Source organism: Dermacentor variabilis, chromosome 4 (assembly GCF_050947875.1).
Source record: "Dermacentor variabilis isolate Ectoservices chromosome 4, ASM5094787v1, whole genome shotgun sequence".
Classification (NCBI taxonomy): domain Eukaryota; kingdom Metazoa; phylum Arthropoda; class Arachnida; order Ixodida; family Ixodidae; genus Dermacentor; species Dermacentor variabilis.
This window is the reverse complement of record NC_134571.1, coordinates 137,727,011-137,751,294: the sequence shown is the minus strand read 5'-3', so window position 1 is coordinate 137,751,294 and position 24,284 is coordinate 137,727,011. Positions and strand designations below refer to the sequence as shown.

Here is a 24,284-nt window from a genome sequence, read left to right as displayed (position 1 = left end):
ACAATTGCGTCTGAAAGATGGCTTCGCCGGTGCCCACTAGGAACGAGAATAAGTCGCAGAATAGGTAAATTAACGGTACGGACATAATTAGCGCCAAATTAACACCATTGCACCATGAACTGCAGTATCTCCGTGATCGGCCCAACTGAGCTCTTGGTAAAAAAAAGAAAAAAAAAGAAAATGAGAAGATCGACCAAGTGTAGACGCCAAAGGACACAAGGTCAACGTAATAGCACTTAACATGCGATAAGAATAAGATACGAAATGAGTGAATACTGAAAGTGAAAAAGCTACAAAAATAGATATATTAGAGATATATATTCATCATTTAATCATCGAATCATTTGAACCACCAGGTACAGCAGACCGATTCTTTAACAGTACCACGCGAGCGCAGACTGGCCGGCCGGTCAGCGGCTTCTAACGGCGCAAAGCGACGAGGGCAAGAGCAGCGGATGCGCACAAAGTTTACTCGAAGCGCAAATTCCATCTGCTAGGCTCTTCCCACAGGCATGACACCGCCCCTATCGCGATTAACTCGCACTGGAGTGCGAGCGATGCCTTTCAATGAATATGTTCCGGCGGAAAGTTTTGAAAATAACCTAATATTAATAACGGAGACATAAAGAGCGCATTGTTTACTTTCCTCATTCCTTCTCAGCACAACTTGTTCTCTACGCTGAAGCAACGCCGCGACCAATGGACCTGCCGCCTTCGTTACCCGGTGTCCCTTCAACTTGCCGAACAGGGACAAACGAATGGTGACTGCAGACTGGTGGGATGCATTAACAACTGCCGGTGCCAGTTCTCTGCTTCTTACTAGATTGGAGGGGTGGCACACTGGGCACGCGCCTCCTCTCCCGAAATTTGTTAGCATGCCACAAAGTATAAATAGCTTTTGCGGCAAAGTATTTCTGAAATAGTCTATTTTCACTTCAAATGCCTTTCTTCACTTCGACAAAAAGTGTTTCAGGGGCCCTTAAACCTATTCCCTTTGGGGCAGTAACAAATGCTCAAAAGGCTGCTTCCAAGCTAGTGGCTTCATATTGACTTGTTTAGGAACACCGGGATGTAATCCAAACAACTTTGTGCAGTGCATGCTTTGTAAGTTTCTGTCAGTCAAATCAACCGTATGCCATACAACTATAGTACAATGATGACGAAGGCTTAGTGCATGTTTGTGCAATCAAGCATAATTTATTATATAACAAAACAAAATACATATATATGTTACAGAGCATGGGCCATGCCTCGCACAGTAGACAAAGAGGGCCATGAAAAAGGCAATACATTCCCATGAAATTTCACGAGCGTCAAGTGAATGATATGCCCAAAGGCTTTGTTTTAAAACAGTCGGCAGTGTCCCGTTTATCTACTGTCACTTTTTACAACTTGCAGAGCTGGGCATCAGTTGTCCAGCACGGAGAGTTCCATACCAAAGTAAACTGTACAATAAGTTGTGCTGTCAATGTCAAAAGTTTACAAGGTGTGGAACCCAAGAAAGAAAAAAACAAACAATACATTTCCACAGACTGAGCATGAGACCTGAAATTCACATTTGCAGCCTTCATAGCATATGTGACAAATACAGTGCCGTAGTACAGCACAGCTGGCCGCAGGCACACACTGCGTGAAAATTCAGCCTCAACGCATAAAACATGAGCCGTGTAAAGTTTAAATGATGATCGCATGCACAAGAAAAAAAAACAACAACAAGAAATGTACTAAGAGCCTGTACAGTTTTGCCGGGGCAAGCTGCTACCTCTGAGGCAATCACGAGAAATATTTTTCAAAGCTTACATCATCTAAAATTTCGCATGTAACGCCACATTTGATGCTCTTCACATCATTCTCTGTTGTAAAGGTAGCAAGGGAGTGGAGGGTTCGGCTCGCTGGTGATGCGTAATTGTTACTAACTAATTAGATGTAACATGAGGGAACTCTAGACGAATAGGCTCAGGTGCACAGAGCACTGACCTGCAACCTGACTTACAAGAGTGAGTCGGCACCGTGTGCGTCTACTCCTATCCCGAGCTGTACCTCTAAAAATGTAAAGGCATGAAAGGACCAGATATTACTACAAGCAAGCCCAAATATCTTATGTAAAACTGTACACGAAGCAACAATGCCAAGGTGTTGTAGCTACTCCATTTACAGTTGCATGGAAAAAAAAAAACGACACCTGAATTCTTTCGCTGGAGGAGAAGCAAGAGATGAGGAGGAGTTGAAACTGGTGCTTAGTGAGGAAGGAGAAAATGTAATCAACACAGTCAATATAACGAACAGACAGAATAATCTTTGCATGCAGGAATGATAAGAGAGGAACCAACCTAGGTGACTAACAGGTGGCCGTTGTGTTTCTCTTCTCGTACATTACATACAAATGCTCTTGTTGTCCAAATGATAACTTGTACCTAGCAGCTGAGATACACTATATTAAAGTACACAGCATACCTTGGAGCATGCTCGTACAGCAAGAATGCGATAATTAGCACGAATTAACTGAGGAAAATCAGATATGATGCCATGCCAGCCACTTTTGCTTGACAAGCTATGAATTAGATGCTCACGGACCACATTGACAGAGCTCATCCAAGCTGTAGAGCACAACCTCTCCCTTAACATGACAGTGACGCAGTCGCAGCATAGATAAAGAAATCGTAGTATTTACAAAAGGCATGTTTCCATACTCACTGTTCCGTGCCAACACAAAACACAAAAACGTAGCTTTTTTTTTGTCTGTGTAAACAATCTGCAACAAATTGGCAGCAACAACAACATCAACAAAGAAAGAGACACTTAGTACTTTCTCGCTGAGGCACTCTAGCGTGGTCAGACTTCCACTTGTTTTGTTCGGGCCTGTGCATTGTTCAGACATGATGATGACACGGCGAACTGCATGTCCCACAACACATTTCTAACGTTAACATGTCTTTGGTGTTATCTCTGGCATAGCTATATTGTGCACAATCTTCACCAAGCGATGATCACACTATCGTCGCCAGAAATGCTTCCCACAGAGAGTGTTCTTTAAAATCACATGGAACAGACTTCGGGTAAGATCATGGCAGCGGTCATCGCGTAGCATGAAATGTACCTGCTAACGCTATGTGACACCACGCCAGAAATATACATATAAAGTGCAGTTGGTTACTAAACTTTACGCAACATGCCATTTGGGACATGGCAATCAAATTATGGAGCAATACAGGACATGGCAATTCTCGTGGAGCCTGGGCACGCAGCCTCAAATTTAGAGTTCTAATCTGTTGTAGGTTTGTCAACCTACACCTAGGGATCTCTTAATTTAGAAGTCTCATGCCTTAACAGAGCTGACATTCACATTTGTCGAGGAATCTAGGTCTCGTAAACCTATGTGCCCGATTGTGTGCACATGACGTCATTGCTGTATACTGCTTGAAAAATGCAACACAGACATACAGGGTACAATAGAGGCACCCATCAGTCAAACAAGAAGTTGTACTTCTGAAACAAAACGCATCCTAGATTGACATTTTAGCCTCTCTAAAATTATGTGCCAAAAAACAAGAACAAGCAAAAAAAAAAAAAGCCAAGCGTGCAACAAACAGGAAAGATGCCTTAAAACAAAATGCGCTTTGTGTTGCATGCTGTCTCTGTAAACACACTGTAAACACACTGTAAACAATGGGTTCAGGTGAAGCAGTGCTTTCTTGCGCAGTGGGCTGCCATTCCAGGAATGGTTCTTTAATACATTCTCAACAGAGTGCTACTGTGAAAAGCAACAGAGCAAACTATACATAGTCAATAAATTCACGCTGAACAACAAGCACAACAATATAGCCCATAACAGGAGCTATGCAAGAATTTCTTCTTTACAGACTGCAAGATCCAGCTCAACCGATAATAGGACTTCAACATTAAATTATAGTCAAATATTTTTCACCTTTTCTTGGTAAGTCTTAAATCACAGGCTAAGGATTGAAGGACTGCAGCACGTCTCTGATCAAAGTACTTGCATGCACAAAAAAAGAAAAAGCTTGCTTATACTTCTGTTTTTAAAAACGACCCTATATTTCCACAATAAAATGCAGAAGAAAAAGAAAATCAATGAAGTATATTATTTCAGACAGCTGCACTCATCTTCAAGTTGGATCCTTACAGAACTGTGTTGCTATTCTGGACGTCGTCCAATTCCACCGTATTGACGAACTCTGTAATGGCGGTGTTTTGAGCCAATTGCAGGCCGGCCGTGGCAGCTCTTACTAGGCTCACAGCGTGGCTATGGCCCTCTGATTGAAGTGCCCCTGGTAACTTTAAACGACATCCTTATGCTATAGAACTGTGGCCAGTTCTACTCTCAAAGCACAGTAAAAGTAAGATACTGTGACATGCAACATCAGAAGTGCGCTGCGCTGACTTGACATACACTCATAACACTTTCGGGCTCATGTGGGAAGAACAACCGAACCTGCTTGAATTTGTGCCTCAGTTGGTTTAGCTAAAATGTACACTGTTGTGTGAAAAGCCGCTATGCAAATAGATACCAGACAGGGATTCGCAGGAAGGCGAACACTTGAAGTGACATACAGTGATTGAACAAAGGCTGCCTCGGGCTTAGAACCAACGTTTCAACAAAGGGATTTGTCTGCGCCTGATGAAGACGATGCTGTTTGTCGAAACATTGGCTCTGGCCCAAGGCATCACTTGTTCAATCGCTGTTGACTAAAACGTAACATGGCAAGATTTGAAATCTAGAAAACAACAGCATCAACAAAGTGACATTAACAAAAGGCTCAACAAGGAGAAAGAAGGCTTGCGTGCTGATACAGTACATTCGCTTCAGAAATCTACTTAGTAGTGGTGCTAGAACTTCGAAGCACAACATCAGTGGCAAGATGCGCAAGCCTACAGAGGGTTGTAAACAAGTAAACAAAAGGGGTGAAATTCATCAAATGGTGCAAAACAGCTGCTGAAGGCAGCAGAGGTGTTTCTAGGGAGCATTTTTTCGACTTGGCGAAAGCTGCTGCTATGCGAATAAATTTCCTATAATGTGCGTGCTGTGGAACCTATCTGAATGTGACAGCGCCATGACGCACAATTAAAATGAACAACAATTGCTAGTACAAACATAAACGGACTGGTAGGGTACTTTCATGTTATTATTGCATAACATTTTAACTTTGCTCCTTTACTGCATCAATTGCTGTTCTGTCATAATCATATGAAAGGCGGTACAATTTAAAAAATGTTGTAATCTCCGGGGGGTCATCGTGTCCCTAAACAATAATCGTCACCTATCTTGAGTACCTCTGCCTTTCTTAAATGGTGTGTGCCCACTCCTTTCAGGTAATGAATGGCATGCACGTTATTGGCATCACATAGCATTCTTGAGCAATGTTTTTAGGAAAGGAAACGCAAGCAAGACAGGTGATTATTATTGTTTGGGGACAAGGTATGCTTCAAAGGGTGTAAACTTTTTTTTTTGTACATTTAACACACAAAAATTACTTTCACGAGATATACTCTTGCTCATAATGTGCATCCTCTGAGAAGCAAAACAAAATGAAAAAAAGAAGACTAAAAAGGCCATTCCAGCTTTGATGTTTGCTTCCCATGCAAACAATTATGCAGCAGATTAAAAAGAAAATGTTGTGCTTTATCCAAGTAGCTTAACGTATACTGGTTTCCCGAAGCTAGAAGTTGCAAAAGTTTGTTCGAGAGTTTGCCAATCACAATTGTAATTGACATGATTACGACAAGATTGCCACGGCAATGGCTCAAGTGAGAAAAATTTTGTAAACATAAGTCCTGGTCTTGAAGTTGTTTCATTGCTATTTGTGCTTTATGCCTGGAGTGGGTACGAACGTGGTCCCATGACAAGACCCGCCAGTGGCTTTTCATGTGCGCAAATCGACAGAACGCTTGATTAATTCCACCACAAACGAAATCAGAGACCGCCGAGACTGCGCGAGCGTATAAGATGCACGCATGGAATATGTACAACGCATGCAACAAGAGTGCTTAATAAGCAAGTGAAAGCGATGTGGACGCGAGGAGATCAAATGTGGCCCTCAACTTACTTGCTGCCCAAACTTATGCCACCTGCAAATGACAGAACAGGGCAGTCAATAAGACAGTCGTAAAAAAGGTTGAAAATGGAAAGATGTTATGTCAGTTAAAGAGCGTCTGACGTAAAGCAAGCAAATATAGCCACCGAAATTCACTGCTCTCACTCGAGTCTCCTCAGAGGAGCGAGGGAAGGAGGGGTGCAAGACAGCTGCGCCGATCAGCCGTTGTGGGGTCCCCCTGCACCCCCCAGCAGGTCTAGGAGAGCAGTGTCGTCCCACCCGGGTCCACCGCCACCCTGCGACTGGGGCCCCTGTGGGCCGGGACCTCCCATGCCCAGTCCTCCTGCCAGCTGAGCTCGAATGCTGGACTGCTGTTGCAGGTTCTGCAGCATCTGCTGCTGGCGCATCTGCTGCACACAGAGCATAGGGGGGGGGGGGGGGGTCACACCACTGGTCAGGTCAGCCCGTACTGCCGTCACAAAGACATTGCGTACTGAAAGTTTTCGTTGGGTTCACATCGGTGGGGAAGCACACAGATGTACAGCTGCGTTCAGTGTGTACTGCAAGAGGGTGCCTGTGGTCAAAGGGACTCCAAAAATGCAGAGCGGCACCGAAACATAAGAAAACTGTTTGATAACTACTGGTAATTTAAACGGTGTTTAGCTCTCATTTTTCCTATGTGGCCGCTGCCAGGCAGTATGGGACCTCTCTGACCACGGACACCGTGTTGCTGCTCACAGTGAATGCAACTACATTCTTTGTGAAATTTTCCCTCACAGAGAATGCAACTGCATTTTTTATGTGAAATTTTCTGCAACTCGAAAATTATCTGTATTTTTCCACCCCTGCAACATGGTTGAAGCGACTGTGCATCCAACCCACTATCTCCTGTTTAGCAGTTGAATGACATAACCACAGCTAGAAGAGTGCATGGTAGCGCAGCATCTAGGCAAGCTAACTGCACCCCAATAAACAAATGATAAACCCTTTAAAGTTGAAATCAACAAACCTGCACTATCACTATGTGCAGTGTATTTACGAAAAGAATGCACCACCGCGGGTAGGTGCACAGAAACTGGACATACCCGTTGCAGTATATTAGTGCCTATAGCATTACACTGTTTAGCTAGAGGTCACGAGTTCGATCCAGGTCGCAGTGGCCACACTTTGATAGTAGTGGCGAAATGCAAAAACACTCATGTACTTATATTTAAGAGCACATTAAAAAACCCCAGCTGGTCAAAATTAGTCCGGAGTACACCACTACGGCATGCCTCATAATTAGATCGTGGTTTTGGGCAGGTAAGACCCCAGAATTAAAAAGAGCAATTGGACAAGTATCAGTGCTGACCTGCTGAAGAATGTGCCTGAGGTTGGGTGTCTGGTTTGGTTGGAACCTCTGCTGCTGCTGCTGCTGCTGCTGCTGCTGCTGCTGTTGCTGCTGTTGTTGCTGCTGTTGTTGCTGCTGTTGCTGCTGTTGTTGTTGCTGCTGTTGCTGCTGCTGCTGCTGCTGCTGCTGTTGCTGCTGCTGCTGCTGCTGAATCTACAGAAAAAGACAGCAAGGAATTCACTGTGTAGCACTTCGAAAGCAGAGTTGTGTCACAATTGCTGCTCTCCATCAACATGTCTTCACGTAGAGTATAGACAACTGATGATGCATATTTTATGGAGTACAGGAGGTTACAGCGGCCCTTAAAGGGACCCTGAAATGATTTTGATGATTTTCTGCAAACGTATTGAGTCATTAGAGTAGGTCCTTCTGATCATTAATTGATGCATCTAAGTGCTCTGTGTAAAGCGTGTAATTTATTATAAGGTTTTAAAAATGCACATTGCTGCCGATCGCAGCACACTGTGCGGCGGCATTTTAAGCCGCCCCTACCCATATGACGCAAATCACCCATGTGACGTCAGTGGGGCGAGCTATCCGATTGGCTGACCAGGGTGCGTGATCGATAACTTTTTCAACTTTATGGTAAACAAATGATGTTCGTAATAGTTGGAATGTTAGTTAATCTGTTTTTATAGAAAGAAAGTAACATAAAGGGAATGCACAAGAACAATTTTTCAGTACACTTAAGCACTTCTGGCACACAGCAAGTGTCGTCTGCTTGTGTTACAACGTGCTCCGTCTTTGACGAGAGCTCCGCCGTCAGTGTTGGTCTGTCTTTTCGCAAGTGCTATAATTCGACTTCGTTGTGTTGTGGACTGCAAACGTAGCAACTGGTAATATGTCAAGCCGCGACATCGTGTCCCTATGCAAGCCAGTACACGAGCGGACTGGCTGCAGTGCATTGGACTGCTGCTATCCGATCGGTGCCAGGATTTGCGCGATTGTGGCCGTCACTTTACACTGGAAGATTACTAACGCAATAGCGTTTCACGAGTCCGGTATTAGGGTAAACGCAAGCGCTAGGGGACAGGGCCTGGCCGTGTCCCCTTGCGTGTCATTTCAGGGGATGAACAGAAGCGCGAATGTGAATGGTCTGCACGGTGCAGCCAGCTGGTGGCATAGAGCTCAACCAGACACAGTAGCAGTTACAATATGTATTCTTCTTTTCTGCTGGTGTAAACTGGCCACAGGAGTGTAATCGTTAACACATTGTTTTTATTAATGTTTAAAATGTTTACACTTGGTTAGAGCAATATTAGCTCTTTCTTGGCTGGTTAAGTTCTGCGCAAATGGGTGGCTGGACCGACCGTGGAGACCGGTCAGGCAACTCACTTTCATCTACGCTAAAGTTCCTTCATCAGCTTGAGTTTATGTCTTCACCGTTCCGTTGAAACGTTCAGCTAGTCTGTCGTTACCGGAATATCAGACACGTTCGGCACTGCGACAGAATGCTCGCAACGCATGCTGCTTCGATAGCTCTTGCTTGGGGTCGACGGCCAAGCGACTAGCAGAGAGGTTTCGCGCGGGCGGGGGCGGGCTCCAAAACAACCGGAAGTGGACGATGTGACGTTGCATCGTGGCACAGAACCAGTGAAAGCGGAGCTTAACCTCGATCACTTGGCAAACGAGTTGAGGAGGAAAAGCATGGCTAGGGAGAAGGGTAACTTGTAATCGCTTGTAGCTCCTTTAATATGTAACGCTTCACTTAAATTGTGGTGCGAATGTTCTACTTAAGCTGTACCCTATGCATCTACAAAATTTGTCCATACCGTTTCAGGGGCCCTTTAAGAGCTGGCAAAAAATAAAGAAATGCGATCCAAAAACTACATTTCTTTTCTTGCACACCTAGGCAGCAAAATTCTTGTAGATTCTAAATATATGTGACATGGGGATAGTAAAATTATCGACTTGTGTCTGAACCTACACAAATTTAGTCGCTAGCATAACGTTTCGTCCATCTAACCTCGTTGTAGTCGGTGAGATATGAGTCGCTGGATGTGTTTACAGCACAGAAAACACTGCCATCACTGTCAATGCTTTCAGCAGAAGCAAATCATCTTCGGAGCTTGACGAGATGACTGAATCAAATAAAAGCCACACTTTTGTGACAGGCCCGTCAACACGAAACTGGCAGCTGCCATTTTTAACATTCCTACTGGACGAACCTAGATGAACGGAGTCAGTAGGCCCCTTAGCGAGGCCAAAGAGGGAACTCGCTAGGAGGTCAAAATGGATTGCACCAGACCCGTCCGTTACTGGCACTTAGAACGAGCACCTAAACACCTGGAGGAGCAAGATTTGTCCTCGGTGTTAATATTGTTGCGTGTGGAAAGACACAGACAGAAGAGGCTATTTACAGGCTATTTACACTAGAGCCAGGCCGACACTCGCTCGCGCCAAGTGCACCGACCAACTGCATCGTCGTTCTCGCGGCGGCTCGTTTCTTGAGCATTGCTCGATGATATCGTAATACTACCTCCCCGGCGGCAAAAGCACCGTCACGGTGCTGTTAAATATCCCAGGCGCGTGGAGAGTTGTAGGGCTTGAGTCGGGCGACGTGGACAATGTCACTGGTTGTCACAGCGGAGGATGTAGTAGGCGTGGCTAGAACGATTTCATAGGTGACATCGGTCACTTTGCGGAGCACGCGATATGGACCTGTGTAACAAGAAAGGAGTTTTTCACATAGGCCAACTTTACGCGAAGGTGACCAAAGCAACATGAGGCTGCCGGGCACAAAATTGACATCACGGTGACGGAGGTCGTAGCGTTGCTTCTGCTTGTCTTGAGATACTTGTAGACGAGCGCGCGCACGTTGGCAAGCGTGGTCAGCATGGGCGATTGCATTGTGGGCATAATCGCTAGTTGAAGCTGTGGCAGACGGAAGCACAGTGTCCAGTGGTAGCGTTGGTTCGTGGCCATACAAGAGGTAAAACGGGGAAAAGCCAGCAATTTCGAGACAGGAAGAGTTGTATACAAAGGTAATGTAAGGTAGACCCAGGTCCCAGTCACGGTGGTCGTCGGAAACGTATTTGGATAGCATGTCTGTAAGGGTGCGGTTCAAGTGCTCAGTGAGGCTGTTCGTTTGGGGATGGTAGGAGGTGGTAAATTTATGCCGTATTGAGCAGGCACGCATAATGTCGTCGATGACTTTGGCCAAAACGTACGGCCATGGTCTGTTAGCAATTGATGCGAAGCACCATGCATCAAAGTAATATCATGTAGGAGGAAGTCCGCAATGCGTGGGGTGCCGCCGAGATAAAAGATGACATTGGCGAGCATAATCGTTGGGTCCCACCTGTTATTAGCACTGGCGTGTTCATAGAGTTTGATCCAGTCCTCAACATCCTGGCCCTCCAGGCCAGAGAACACACCTGGGTCGCAATGTGGGGCGACCGTGACGATTGGAGCAGTGGGACAAGGCGAAGCCGTTGCAGAGGTGGGCGCATCACCGGGAGGCATGGTGACAAGCTCGGTGTGCCGACCACTTCTGAGTTCTGTGGTGAGGACGGGGATCGCTGACCTCTACCAGAATGTTGCGTGTGGAAAGACACAGACGAGAGATGCTATTTACACGCTATTTACACTGGAGCCAGGCAACCAGGCCGACACTTGCTCGTGCCAAGCGCACCGACCAACTTCATCGTCGTTCTCGCGGCGGCTCGTGCATTGCTCGATGATATCGTAATAATATGAAAAAAATTCTAACCGAGCAAGGCGTGTCCACAGCACTTAAAGGGTTAAAAGAAAGACTGCAAAGAGAGATCACCATGAGTGGGGACTGGAACATTATTGCTGATAAGATTACTTTGCTTCCAGTAATGTGACTGGAGATGAAAGATGGGTGCAGCATTACGATGCTGAAGGGAATGTACATCAGCATGCAACACAGTCAAAATCTAAAGAATTTGGAGCCTAACCTTCTGCAAAGTAACTTCGTGAAAACCCAGATTTAACAACCATGTAATTGTGACCACTGGAAATGTTTATGTTTATTGGCTATAGTTGCTGCTGTGATCATGTTGAAACTTATCTGCATAAAAGTGAACTTATGTGCCAATTTAACGTTGCTGCACGTCGAGTTGCCTACACTCAAACCAATTTATAACAAACAAACAAACTACGGCAAGATTTAGCTAACCGGCCTTATTCCTTTGTTTCTAAACTCTAACAGGATGGTCATGAGCATAGTGAATAAAAGCCTGTCAGCAGCAATTCTAAAAAAAATATATATATATATACACACTTATCTAGTCATGCTTTAAACATGACAAGTTAGTTTTTTCTCTTCTGGGTAAGACTTGCTTATCTTGTGCACTTCTTTTTTGGAAATGTATTGTGCACTAAAATTCAGCCGTGGAAATTTGTTTTGGATAAGCTCTTCATATCAGTATGTTCTAGTTCACTTGTTAAAGCCACGGCTTAGTTTCTTTCTTTTTCTTTTCTTTTTTTATATTAGAGCACCAGGCTGAGCGTTTTGCCATATTTTTGTAGTTCTATTTTTCCCAGCATTTATGTATTACATGGAGAGACATGCTGAGTGTTGTGCAATATCGTGGCCTGGGCAGGGATTGGCACATTGTAAAGCATTCATTAGCCTTTTCGCCACCCCTTCCCACTGAACCACTGGATAAGATATGTATGCTTGAATTGATGATGAAATAAACTTCCAAACTTAATAGTACCACAAAAACTGGCTGTTATATCAGTACTTCGTTATATACCGACTCGTTCTTAAGAATGCAAAAAAATTAGCTGCACTGAAGCTGGCACGGGCAGTTACAATTAGGCAGCATAGTGGTCCGAAAACCAGATTTTCAGTGTCACTTTTGTTCTCGGTGCGATCCCGCCATCAGCAGCAAATTTCTATTAGTAATGTCCATTTAAAGAACAAAATATGGCATCGTACAGCCACCACAAAATGGGGCCTGGTTCCGATCACCTGTCATTTCGAAACTGTGATCGAAGCTGTCATTTTGTATTCGAGGGCTTGTGACATATATATTACTACCAGTGGGACATGACTATATTATGCACATGAGAGCGAAGCATTCTGGTTGGCGAGAAGCATAAGCTTCAGAAACTACTGCAGCATGCTGCCATACTGCGAAGGTCTCGGACATCATGGTCTCGGCATTAGTACTGCACGTCAGCCATACAAGCTGTAATGTTATGTTGTCTATGTTGCCTCGTGTGAAGAAAAAAAAAAAAAAGGGCGATGCATGAAAGGTAGAATGTCACTGTGAACCATTATTGATGATGATGATGATGTATGGGGTTTTATGGCGCAAGGTCCAGGTATGGCCAAAGAGTGCCATGTCTGTGCTAATGAGTTTGCAGTGTAATTATGATTACTATGAAGTTGGTGTGACGTGGCTGTAAAGGGGCCTTAAAATATACGCTCTAAAGTGCGTAAAATCTGTATAATAATACTATGGCGATGACGTATGACTTGTACTATGAACATTTAGATGCATTTAAAAAGAATGATACGATAGGTAAAATATATCAGATTATAAGAAATGCTAGGGCACTACTGCCTCCTTAGAGCCCTTGAAACACAAGAGCCTGGAGGCATGTGCTATGCAAAGCAATTATCGCAGTGGCATCCTCTGGAGAGAGGAGGCGCTACGAATGCATGGGACTAATAACATGTAAGACCACATCTCTGAGGAAACCTAGGACTGTGTCTGTATTAAAAAGCAGTTCTTGGCCAAGAAGCATTGCAGGATGAAGAGGAATGCGCTGTCAATATGCTAATGAAAAATGTCTCTTTCTCTCAGATTCGGCTTCCCGACACTCCAGGAGGACGTGAAGTACGGTCAGCCTCTCCCCGCATCTACCGCAGGTTGGAAGCTCACTTCCGGTGAGTAGAAAATTATGGGTGCCGAACGTGTGTCCTATTCTGAGACGACAGAATAAAACATCTGTTCGGTGTGATTTTGTAGTAGAGGGCCAGAATCCTAACTGGTTTTATCAGGTGGAGCTTATTATCCGTTTCCGCGTCCCACATGCGTTGCCAGTGGTCTTGCAATCTCCTTTGCAAGAAAGGCCTCAGATCTGTGACAGGCACCGCAGCGGTAGGGTTAACAGCTTGCGATGCAATTGACGTGGCCATCTCGTCCGCCAGAACGTTACCCTCGATGCTCCTATGGCCAGGCAACCAGCATATAATGATATGCTGGTTAGATCTGTACGCTTTACACAAGACGGAATATAGTTCATTAAGTACTGGATTTTTGTGTGTACAGAGTGACATCAGGGCCTTCACGATACTTAGGGAGTCTGTATATATCACTGACGTTTGAAGTTTTGATTTTCTTATATGCTTCACAGCAGACAGTAATGTGTAGGCCTCAGCCGTAAATATACTTGTTTCCGGATGTAGTACATCGGATTCTGAGAAGGATGGGCCGACGGCAGCATACGACACCCCGGCATTAGACTTCGAAGCGTCTGTGTAGAACTCTGCGCAGGAGTACTTGTGCTGGAGTTCTAGGAAATGAGTTCGTATTTCGATCTCTGGTGCGTGTTTTGTTACTTCTAAAAAGGATATGTCACATTCTATGACCTGCCACTCCCAAGGCGGTAACAACTTGGTTGGATGCATTAGGCGAAGCTCGAGGAATGGGACAGGCATTTCATCACTAAGCTCCCTCATTCGAAGCGAGAAAGCTTTTCTTACAAAGGGACGATTATGGAAAAGTGTAGCGCAGGTCATATCGTTAACAGTGTTAAAACATGGATGTTGATGATTGGAGTGTATTTTTAGGAAATATGTAAGGCTGATGTAAGTTCTCTGTAGATGGAGGGACCATTCATTTGATTCCACGTATAAGCTTTCAATCGGGCTTGTTCTGAAAGCGCCAGTGGCTAAACGGATACCTAGATGGTGGACAGGATCTAGGATCTTTAGTGCGCTCGGAGCGGCAGAGTTATATACGATGGCACCATAGTCCAATCGTGATCGAATTAGGCTCTTATAAACATTCATCAGACACTTCCTGTCGCTACCCCATGTTGAGTGGGATAGAATTTTAAGCAAGTTCATTGTCCTTAGACATTTTTTTAAAAGATATTTAATGTGCTGTATAAAAGTAAGCTTGGGGTCAAATATAATACCTAAAAATTTGTGTTCTTTGTTGATAGGCATTTGATGTCCCCACAGTTGAGTACAAGGATCTGGAACCAGGCCTCTCTTTCTAGTAAAAAGAACACAAGAACTTTTGTGGGGGTTAATTTTAAACCCATTTTCGTCTGCCCACTTAGATATCTTGTTCAATCCCTGCTGTACTTGTCTTTCGCACACTGCAAGGTTACAGGATTTAAAACCTATTTGTATGTCATCTACGTAGACGGAATAAAAAATAGCTGGTGGTAATGAAGCGCGCAGTGTGTTCATCTTAACTATAAAGAGGGTGCAGATGAGCACACCTAGTTGGGGTACACCAGTTTCCTGTATAAATGGACGTGAAAGTACACTCCCGACTTTCACGCGGAATGTACGGTTGGACAAATAGCTTTCTATTAGGGTGAGCATATTGCCACAGATGCCCATTCCCGACAAGTCTCTCAAGATTCCGTAGCGCCACGTTGTGTCATACGCCTTCTCCATATCGAGGAATACAGATAGGAAATATTGTTTATGTAGAAAGGCGTCGCGAATGTTTCCCTCAATGCGCACAAGGTGATCGATTGTGGACCGCCCTTCTCTGAAGCCACAATGAAAGGGATCAAGCATTTGGTTTAATTCCAGGAAATGTATGAGTCACCGATTAATCATTTTCTCAAACAGCTTACAAATGCAACTTGTGAGGGCTATCGGGCGGTAACTTGACGCCAACGAAGGATCTTTACCTTGCTTCAGAATGGGAATCACAATCACTTCTCTCCATGCAAGTGGAAGATATCCAGCAGCCCAAATAGTGTTGAAAAGTGTGAGTAGTGTAACTTGCGTATCATTGTGTAAGTTTTTAAGCATTTCATACATGATTCGATCAGAACCTGGTGCGGAGCTCTTGCATGCGCTCAAGGCAGCTCTCAATTCGGCAATACTAAAAGGACGGTTGTAAGGCTCATTCTGTTAACATTTTCTGATGAGTGGCTTGCATTCTTCTATTTGTTTATATTTTAGGAAGGATTGCGAATAATTTGTTGAACTTGACGCATTTTCAAAATACTCCCCAAGTGAGTCTGCCTGGTCATGCAGTGTATCGCCCTGTGTGTTTACCAGAGGAAGTGAATATGTTTGCCGCCCTCTAATCCTATTAACCCTGTTCCAGGCTTTGGCCTCATCTTATAGGAGTTGATACCGGATAAAAACTTCTGCCAACTCTCTCTTCTGGCCTGTCGGCGGGTTCGCCTGCCTTGGGATTTTACTTTTTTAAAATTGATAAGATTCTCCGCAGTGGGGGAGGCGCGTGGCAACCCCCACGCCTTGTTCTGATTCTTACGGGTGATCCTACATTCGCTGTTCCACCACGGTACACATCGTTTGCATGCCAAACCACTCACTTCAGATATGCATTTTGATGCGGCATCTATTATGAATGTTGTAAGATACTCCACCGCAGCATCAATTTCTAAGGAAGACATGTCAGCCTATGAGATGCTAGTGAGAGTTCGAAATTTCTCCCAGTCGGCTGTGTCTATCTTCCACCTAGGAGCTTGTGGAGGACATTCGTTTTCTTTTGATGTTCTTATCAGTATGGTGAAGTGGTCGCTCCCATAAGGATTGTTCGTAATTTCCCATTCAGGTTCGGGCAGTATAGACGGGGAAACTATACTAAGATCTATTGAAGAATAGGTTCTGTTTGCAAGAGAGTAATATGTGTGTTCCTTCTTATTAAACAGGCACGCACGAGAAGAAAAAAGGAACTGTTCAATAAGACGTCCTCGCGCATCTATACGAGGGTCACCCCACAGGTAGTTATGTGCATTGAAATCGCCAAGAACAACATAGGGTTCTGGCAATTCATCTATAAAGGACTGAAATTCATGTTTGCTTAGTTTGTAATGGGGAGGTATATAAAGCGAGCAAATAGTGATAAGTTTGTTTAGCAGAACAACTCGAACCGCCACTGCCTCAAGGGCCGTTCGTAGCTGTAAACGTTGACACGCTATGCTTTTTTGAATTACAATTGCAACACCGCCCGATGATGCGACAGCATCATTGCGATCTTTGCGAAAAGTAACATACTGTCGAAGAAAGTTTGTGTATTTTTATTTTAAGTGTGTTTCCTGTAAACACAGCACTTTTGGATTGTGTTTATGGATGAGTTCTTGCACATCATCAAGATTCCTAAGAAGACCTCTGACATTCCATTGAATGATTTGTGTATCCATATTTAAAGAAAATTGGTGCTGTGTTTACGGAAACGGAAGGGATGCCTCAGATTACAGAGCCCTTTCGAGGCCCTGTAATAGGGTTTTTTTTTTTGCCCTTTCTGAAGTGTTCGAGTGAGTTTCGGCGCTCCTTAGCCGTTTGGTGTGTCTTGAGGACAGGTGTAGTGTCCATTGCCTCTTGTGAGACGCCGGACAAGCGCTCTTGCGAGTGAGAGGTTTTCCGAGAGAGTCCTGCCCCGGAAGGCAAGACCCCTGAACCCACCAGCCCGGAGGTCGATGGGGCTCCCTGAGGGATTTGGCTGCGCTGGCCGTTGCCAGCGCTGGAAGGGGCCTCGGAGGTTGGGGCAGCCTCAGCTGCGCCCACCTTTGGGGTCGATGGCCCCATCTGCTGGGTTGGCGGAGCAGCGCTAGCTGCAAGCGCCGCGGGGGCAGATGGCGTAGCTGCCGACTCACTGCTTGTGTGTCGGACAGCCGCCGGAGGCCGTTGTGACGCTGCCCCCTGACGCGCCACATCGGCAAAGGTTTTCTTGGGCAGGTACGATACCCGCCTGCGTGCCTCCTTGAAGCTTATATTTTCCTTTACTTTAACTGTTACAATTTCCTTTTCTTTTTTCCAGGATAGGCATGACCGCGAATATGCGGCGTGCACCCCATCACAGTTTACACAGGAAGAGCATTCGCACAAGCTTCAGATGTGTGTTCGTGGGCGCTGCATTTTGCACATGTTTGGCGGCCTCGGCAGCTCTGCGAGCTGTAACCGAAGCGCTGGCATTTGAAACATCGGAGTGGATTTGGCACGTACGGCCTAACATGGAGCTTGATGTACCCGGCCTCGATTGACTCGGGCAAGATACTTGATCCAAAAGTAATTATTAGGTGCTTTGTTTGAATCTCTTTACCATCCCGCCTCATCTTAATTCTTCTGACATTGATCACATTTTGCTCACTGAAGCCCTCCAGGAGTTCCGCTTCAGTCAGCTCAAGCAAATCATCATCCGACACAACACCACGGGTGGTGTTCATTGTACGGTGTGGGGTTACTGTTATGGGGGTCTCCCCAAATGACACTAGTTTCGGTAGTTTCTCATATTGTTTTACATCGCGGAGCTCCAAGAGGAGGTCGCTGCTTGCCATCCTCGACACCTTGTAACCTGGACCAAAAACATCAGTCAGGGACTTTGAAACAAGGAATGGTGAAATGGTACGCACTGCTTTGTTTGACTTTTCAGAGTGAATAACATGGAAGCCAGGAAAATTCTGTATTTGGTGTCCGAAAAATTGGAATAAATCTTCGGTGCGCCCTCGTTTCTAAGGGCGATCAGGAAGTTGGGGGAAAGAAGTTTCCATGAAAATACGAAAAATTCGGCAACAGCGCTGACCGCCCACCAAGAAGCCCAACGAGGGGACGCGGCAGAGCTTGCGTACAAGTCTGCACAACGCCAGTCGTACGCCATCACTATAACCAAATATGGAGTACCCAAGGTAGGATAGCCACACAAGGTTAACCCTTGCCGCCGTGGAGAAAGGAAGTAAATGGAAGAGAGAAGAAGACAGGAAAGGTCAAAAAGTGAGAGATAAAGATGAAGGTTTGAGGAGAGAGGGACAGGAAAAGGCGACTGCCGATTTCCTCTAGGTGGGTCAGTCTAGAGGTGCCGTCTATGTGAAGCCGAGGCCAAAGAGGTGTGCTGCCTCCGCCGGGGGGCCTTAAAGGTCCAAACAGCCAGCATCGGCTCAACCCCCAGGATCCCCTTTTCCCCAGACACGGCTAAGCCGCGCACGGTTAGATGCGGGAGGGTCCAACCCTCGTGTGCTTGGGTCCGTGGTGTCGCAACACACAAAACGCCTGCTGACGCAGACGCCCCTGTGGGGTGTGAACCATTATTGGCAATTGGTAACATGTAAATGAAGCGTTGCTGAACACGATTTCCTGAAAACGACGTAGTAACCGCCGAACCTTTGCAACTTCGCGTGGCGACGGCGCGTGGTGCAGCGTTCTCGCCGACTTGGGCCATAAGAATATCGACACTAAGGAAGGCGAAGTCTGAGCGGCCATTGTTCGCATTGTGGAAGGACGAAGATGGTCGTTCCAAATCATTGAAATAGGCGTAATGCACGTTGCGCTGCACAGGCAACTGTGCAAGGACGAGAGTGCTGCCGTCATGGCATCTAGTATCACGCTGGTGCACCCGTCAGCTGCGCGCTTCACGTTATGCTGTTTATGTTGTGCCACAGAGTTTACTGCAGTTATTGTAGGAAAGTATTAGCTGTACACTCCTCCCTGGAGGCGTGCCTTGAAAGTGAGTGACCTTCTTTGTGGATTTCGAAATCTGCGCGTGGTGGTCGCTCATCTCGAAGGCCGCATCATTGTTGCGATTGGACTTAACCGGGGTGCACGCTACCGTGCGGCCAATTTAGTTGCATTTCCATGCTTTGATACTTCACGTGCACACTCTCTTTACTGCGACCGGGTTCAAAGTGTTCGTTGTAACAGTACGGCGATCTTTTAAAAAATGTTCGTTATATCTGGAAGCAATTTCAATAGGCAAGGTCGGAAAATTGTAAATGCGCTGAAATGTGGTCATGATAACCAATAGATGGTTAAATCTGGGATTGTTATAAGGGGGTTGCCTTTACACTTGCCTTTACACTGCAGTCTTATAGCCTTTTGGTTAGATCAATACAGTCAACGACCAGTTATTTTAACAGCCCAATGGCACTGCTAACAGCAGCGCGTCATACAGTACTTCGAACTCCGACTGCACGACCATGTGCTACTGTATTTACTTGATTCTAACGCGCCCTCTATTGTAACGGGCACTCGTTTTCAGTAACAAAAAAAAAAAAAAGCCCTCAATTGTAACGCACACCCGTTTGCCGTGACCTAAAGAAAGAAAAGTCTTTTACAGTACCGCGCACCTCCTTCTTTACAGAAATACAACTTTCTCTTATTTGCAAAAACAAAGATTTACTCCCAATGCACAAAAGTTGCAATAAATAAAAAGAAGTGACAGTTTTGCCCGAAAGGCGAAGCATCGATTGCAATAGCAAAGTAGTAGACATCTACACGAAAAGTAAGGATAGTTTTATCGGCCGTATGAACTTCTAAACATTCACTTACAGTCGAACCCGGATATATCGAACCCGCATATTTTGAATTATTGGCTATATCGAATGCACAGATTACCCCCTTGAAAATACTATGTAAAAGTATAGGACAATTGCGTAGTATATCGAATTCCATTTTCGTCGGACATTCGATATATCGAACGCCGCGCCCCTGGAAGGTGCGCTTTTCCCAAAGACATTCGTGTCCGGTCCTTGGGGGAAAAACATTTCTGCAGTCAGTCAGCAGGCTCCTCCTATGCGCATGCGCGGCCGTTGCCTAGCGACGGAGACGCACAGCCTTTCCCCTGTTCTTGCGCCCCACCGGCGCGAGCTCTCTCACTCCTCCTCTACCGCCAGCGTGTGCATTGGGCAAGGCCATTGGAGCTCAGCGAAGAGAGTGCGTGGCATGGAGACGCGGTGACGTTTCCAAGCCACGCTTCCTGGGAAAAGGGAGAGAGTGAGGGGTCGGCATGGTCGCTTGTGGGCCAGGCGATCTTTTTCCCCGCTCTCTTCGTTCTTTTCCCTTTGACATTCCTTCGCAGCCCCGTTAACTGCCGCTCGAACAGGCTTCGCTCGGACTGCTCCACCTGCGCATCGTGCGTTTTCTTGTGCGTACCTGTGTTTCAACGTGCCGTGTGTAGCGTGTATGATTGTGGTAATCTGGTGAGCTATGGCACCCGCGGACATAAAAAAGAGGAAGAATCTGGACTTTGCAACAAAGCTTGAGGAAATCCGGCATGTCGAGAACGGAGAAAAGAAGTCCTCCGTGGCAGACGCATTCGGCATTTCGCGGAGTACTTTAATTACGTTGTTAAAAAACAAGCAGGACATCACGCTTAAAGCAGGTGAGGAAAGTCGCTCAGGAGTGTGTCGTGTGCGCCCTGCTGCTTTTGACAAGTGGAGAGGGCACTCTATGCGTGGTTTCTTGAAATCCGAGCGAAAAATATTCCCGTGGATGGCCCGATGTTAATTGAAAAGGCCAAATGGTTTGCTATGGCTCTTGGCGAAGAGAACTTTTGCGGTGGCACTAAGTGGCTGCAACGGTTTAAAAACCACCATGGCATTGTAGGAAAGGCCATTTCAGGCGAAAGTGGGGCTGTCAGCAGCCAGGAAATGTAGCAGTGGCTTTCTGAGGAGTGGCAGAAGATCACTGAGAAGTTTTCGCCTGCAGAAATCTTCAATGCAGACAAAACTGGTCTTTTTGGCAAATGTTGCCGAATAAGACACTCGCTCTTCGTGGAACCTCATGTCACGGCGGTAAAATGAGCTAAATGCGTGTCGGTGCTGCTTGCAGCCAACATGGACGGCTCATGCAAGCTACGGCCATTTGTGATCGAGAAGAGCAAGTCACCGCGCTGCTTCAAGAACTGTAAACAGCTTCCCGTCCGCTACAGCTGTAATAGGAAGGCCTGGATGACACGTCAACTTTTTGTTGAATGGCTGCATGCTTGGGACGATGAGTTGGGCAAGTTGGGCCGCCGAGTTTGCCTTCTGGTAGACAACTGTTCGGCCCATCAAACGACTTCCAAGCTGCAGCACATCGAACTGCAGTTTCTCCCTCCGAACACCACAGTGAGACTGGAGCTCCTCGACCAGAATATCATAAAGGCATTCAAAATAGGCTATCGGAAGCTACTTATTCAACGGCTCCTCGTAAACCTCTGCATGGGAACCGACGTCAAGATTGACCTGCTTGGCGCGATCCAGATGATTACTGGCGTTTGGGGCAACGTGAAGCAGGTCACACTAGCCAACTGTTTCGGCAAGGCAGGCCTTGAAGTGGCCGGAGATGAATGTCTGGAAGCTTGAGATGACGATGAGTGCTTGGAGGACGTGTTTTGTGACTTGTCCAATTTTTCCGGCGCCGTCCCGTCCAAAGTGACTGTTGATCACTTCATTAACGCTGACAGCGAAGTTCAAACGGTAGCCGACCTCGCTGATGAGGACATTGTGGCCGGAATAGCTGGCGTTCAAGACGGCGATTCCAGCGACGACGAGGGAACTGTGTTTTCGAAGAAACGCGTCCGTGCACGGCCACTGAACTGGCGTAAGCATTCAGCCTGATTTGATGCTGTTGTGGCGAAATGGAAGACTGGGCTCTCGCATCTGGACAGTCTTGAGAAGATTGAGACTTGTTTTTTCAACTTCATTTGCCAGAGAAAAAAGCAGCCCAAAATTAGTTATTTTTTTCCGTGAAATAAAGCGCTTTCATATTGTGTGCACATGCTATGTTATTCGCGGCTGTTCCAATCAGTAAGCCACAATTTTTTATGATCGCGAGTGCTTTTTTGGCCTATATCTGCATATCGGATTTTCGCTATATCGAACTATTTTCCGATCCCCGTCGAATTCGATATATCCGGGTTCGACTGTACTAACTAAATTAACAGGCATAGTGTCACACGTGCACAAGCAAACACGAACACGTCTCACTCAATGATCATGGAAACCTTTTAACAGAATGCAGGAGTGACAAAATGCGGTAGCAGGAGCGAGCGAATTGACCTTTGTGCAGCCTCTCGCTTCAATGTTAACTAAGCGACAAGAACACAGTGTGGTGCGCCTAGATGCGTAGACTCTGTCTCCATCACAGACCGCTTTCAAGATAGGCACGGCCACGCCGTACGCAGCCACCGCCGGAGTAGAACGCCTATTCTGTTTGTGCCAGTCGTGCACGTAAGTTTTGGGAACACCAAACGCCTGTGATGTGGCTCGATTTCCATCCGTCACGGCACACGTCATCACTTTCCTTTTAATTGCAGAATCCTGATGAACTCATTAGGTCTTCGCAGTCGGCACTTCTATGCTGATAGAGCAAATGCAGAAAACGGGAAGATGGACAGTGGACTAACCTAAGCACACGTACACATATGGAGGAAGCTAAGGCAGCTAGGCCGAAGCGCCTTTTGAAATGCTGATGGTGATATGGTAACACAGATTTAGGGTCGCACTCGATTCTAACGCACATAAAATTTTTGGACCCGTTTTACCAGAAAAAAAGTGCATTAGATTCGAGTAAATATGGTAATATGGTTTCCGAGTAAAGTAGAAATAGTAATATTTTTGTTTTGAGACGTTGCCGGCATGGTTGTTGGCCATGTGACTGGCACTCTGCAAAACAAAAACTAGTGAAGCATATCTCATTAATTAGTTGCCAATGATAATTCGGTGTATGCAATAACTGAACTTTCAGCTATCTGTAACAATAGTGTGACAATGGTCGAGACAGGGGCTGCGATTTTGTGGCGATGCTTTCCACTTGATCGTATGCCACTCTTATCATCCACCGTTCTTGGCTGACTGATCCCATTGATAACGCAAGCAAAGTGTTGCACTGATGAAGTACGAAAAGCATGGAAAGGAATAGCATAAAAGGCATTGCTAGAAAATGGGGGCCACGGAATAACTAGGCCAAGCGCAAGCATATATGCGTGTAGCAACACGCATTGACAAATGTGTGCCGTATTCTTGGACGGTCACTTTCGAAAAATGCACTCATTTGCACGATATTTCGAGTGACTAGCACCAACTGCGTTGACAGGAGGCCACGTTTCTGCACTTTGATAACATAGCTGCTCGGCACTGTGTTTGTTGTTTGCAAACGCCAATGCATTGTGTCTTGTCATAGCCACTCAAAAAATAACATGTTTGCCAATATACCAAGAATGCCATTGCGCCTGGACGTTGATGTGGCTTGCCTACAGTCATGAGAAATCGAAGTTATCCCCGAATAAGGCACGCCTTGTTTGGCCACTTGTGGAATGAAGTCACTATTTCTGAGCCAATCCGGCATTTCGAACTCTTGATTATTTGCATGTTTTTGCAGTCCCTGCCAAGTCCGAATTATCGGTTAGCAACTGTAGCAGAGTGACTGCCCCAGAAAGGTAGTGGCATCAGGTTAGGCCCTTAACCAGGATGAATTCCTTATAGACTGCAGAGATTTCTGTTTTTCTTCAATAACTTTTGTGCAATTTTCAGGTGGATGAAAATGTCCCCTCATATGTGACCTGCAATGATGTTTGTACAGTTCTGAGCAGAAAAAAGAACAAGGTCAATCATGCATGCAAAGACACACAAACACACACACACACACACACACACACACACACACACACACACACACACACACACACACACACACACACACACACACACACACACACACACACACACACACACAAACACACGCGCACACACACACACACAGGCATGCGAGTCAAAACCTGCTGTGCCTGATGGGTGACGACACGCTGGCGTTCCAGCATGCTTTGCTGCTCTTGCGCTGCCTTGTACTGGAGCTCCTTGGCCTGTGCTGCCTCCAGGGTCTGCTGCAGCTGCTGTATCTTCAGCTGCACAGACGCACACACAAGGATGAGCTTTAGTTTAAAGGC

General features: G+C 45.8%; 1 protein-coding gene across 15 annotated transcripts in view; it reads right to left on the bottom strand.

Moving 5' to 3' along the window:
* Positions 1-1,173: 1,173 nt before the first annotated feature.
* Positions 1,174-24,284, bottom strand: part of LOC142579831 (mediator of RNA polymerase II transcription subunit 25-like) — a 125,936-nt gene continuing 102,825 nt past the window's right edge. For 12 of the 15 annotated variants that reach the window (XM_075690417.1, XM_075690427.1, XM_075690422.1 and 9 more), the window contains 3 exons: positions 24,117-24,242; positions 7,402-7,593; positions 1,174-6,460 (listed from right to left, as the gene is read on the bottom strand). In XM_075690417.1, the coding sequence (XP_075546532.1) occupies positions 6,269-6,460; positions 7,402-7,593; positions 24,117-24,242 (510 nt within the window). In that variant the 3' untranslated portion in view covers positions 1,174-6,268. The remainder of the gene's footprint in view (positions 6,461-7,401; positions 7,594-24,116; positions 24,243-24,284) is intronic. The other 3 variants (XR_012827472.1, XM_075690419.1, XM_075690428.1) reach the window with 3 other exon arrangements.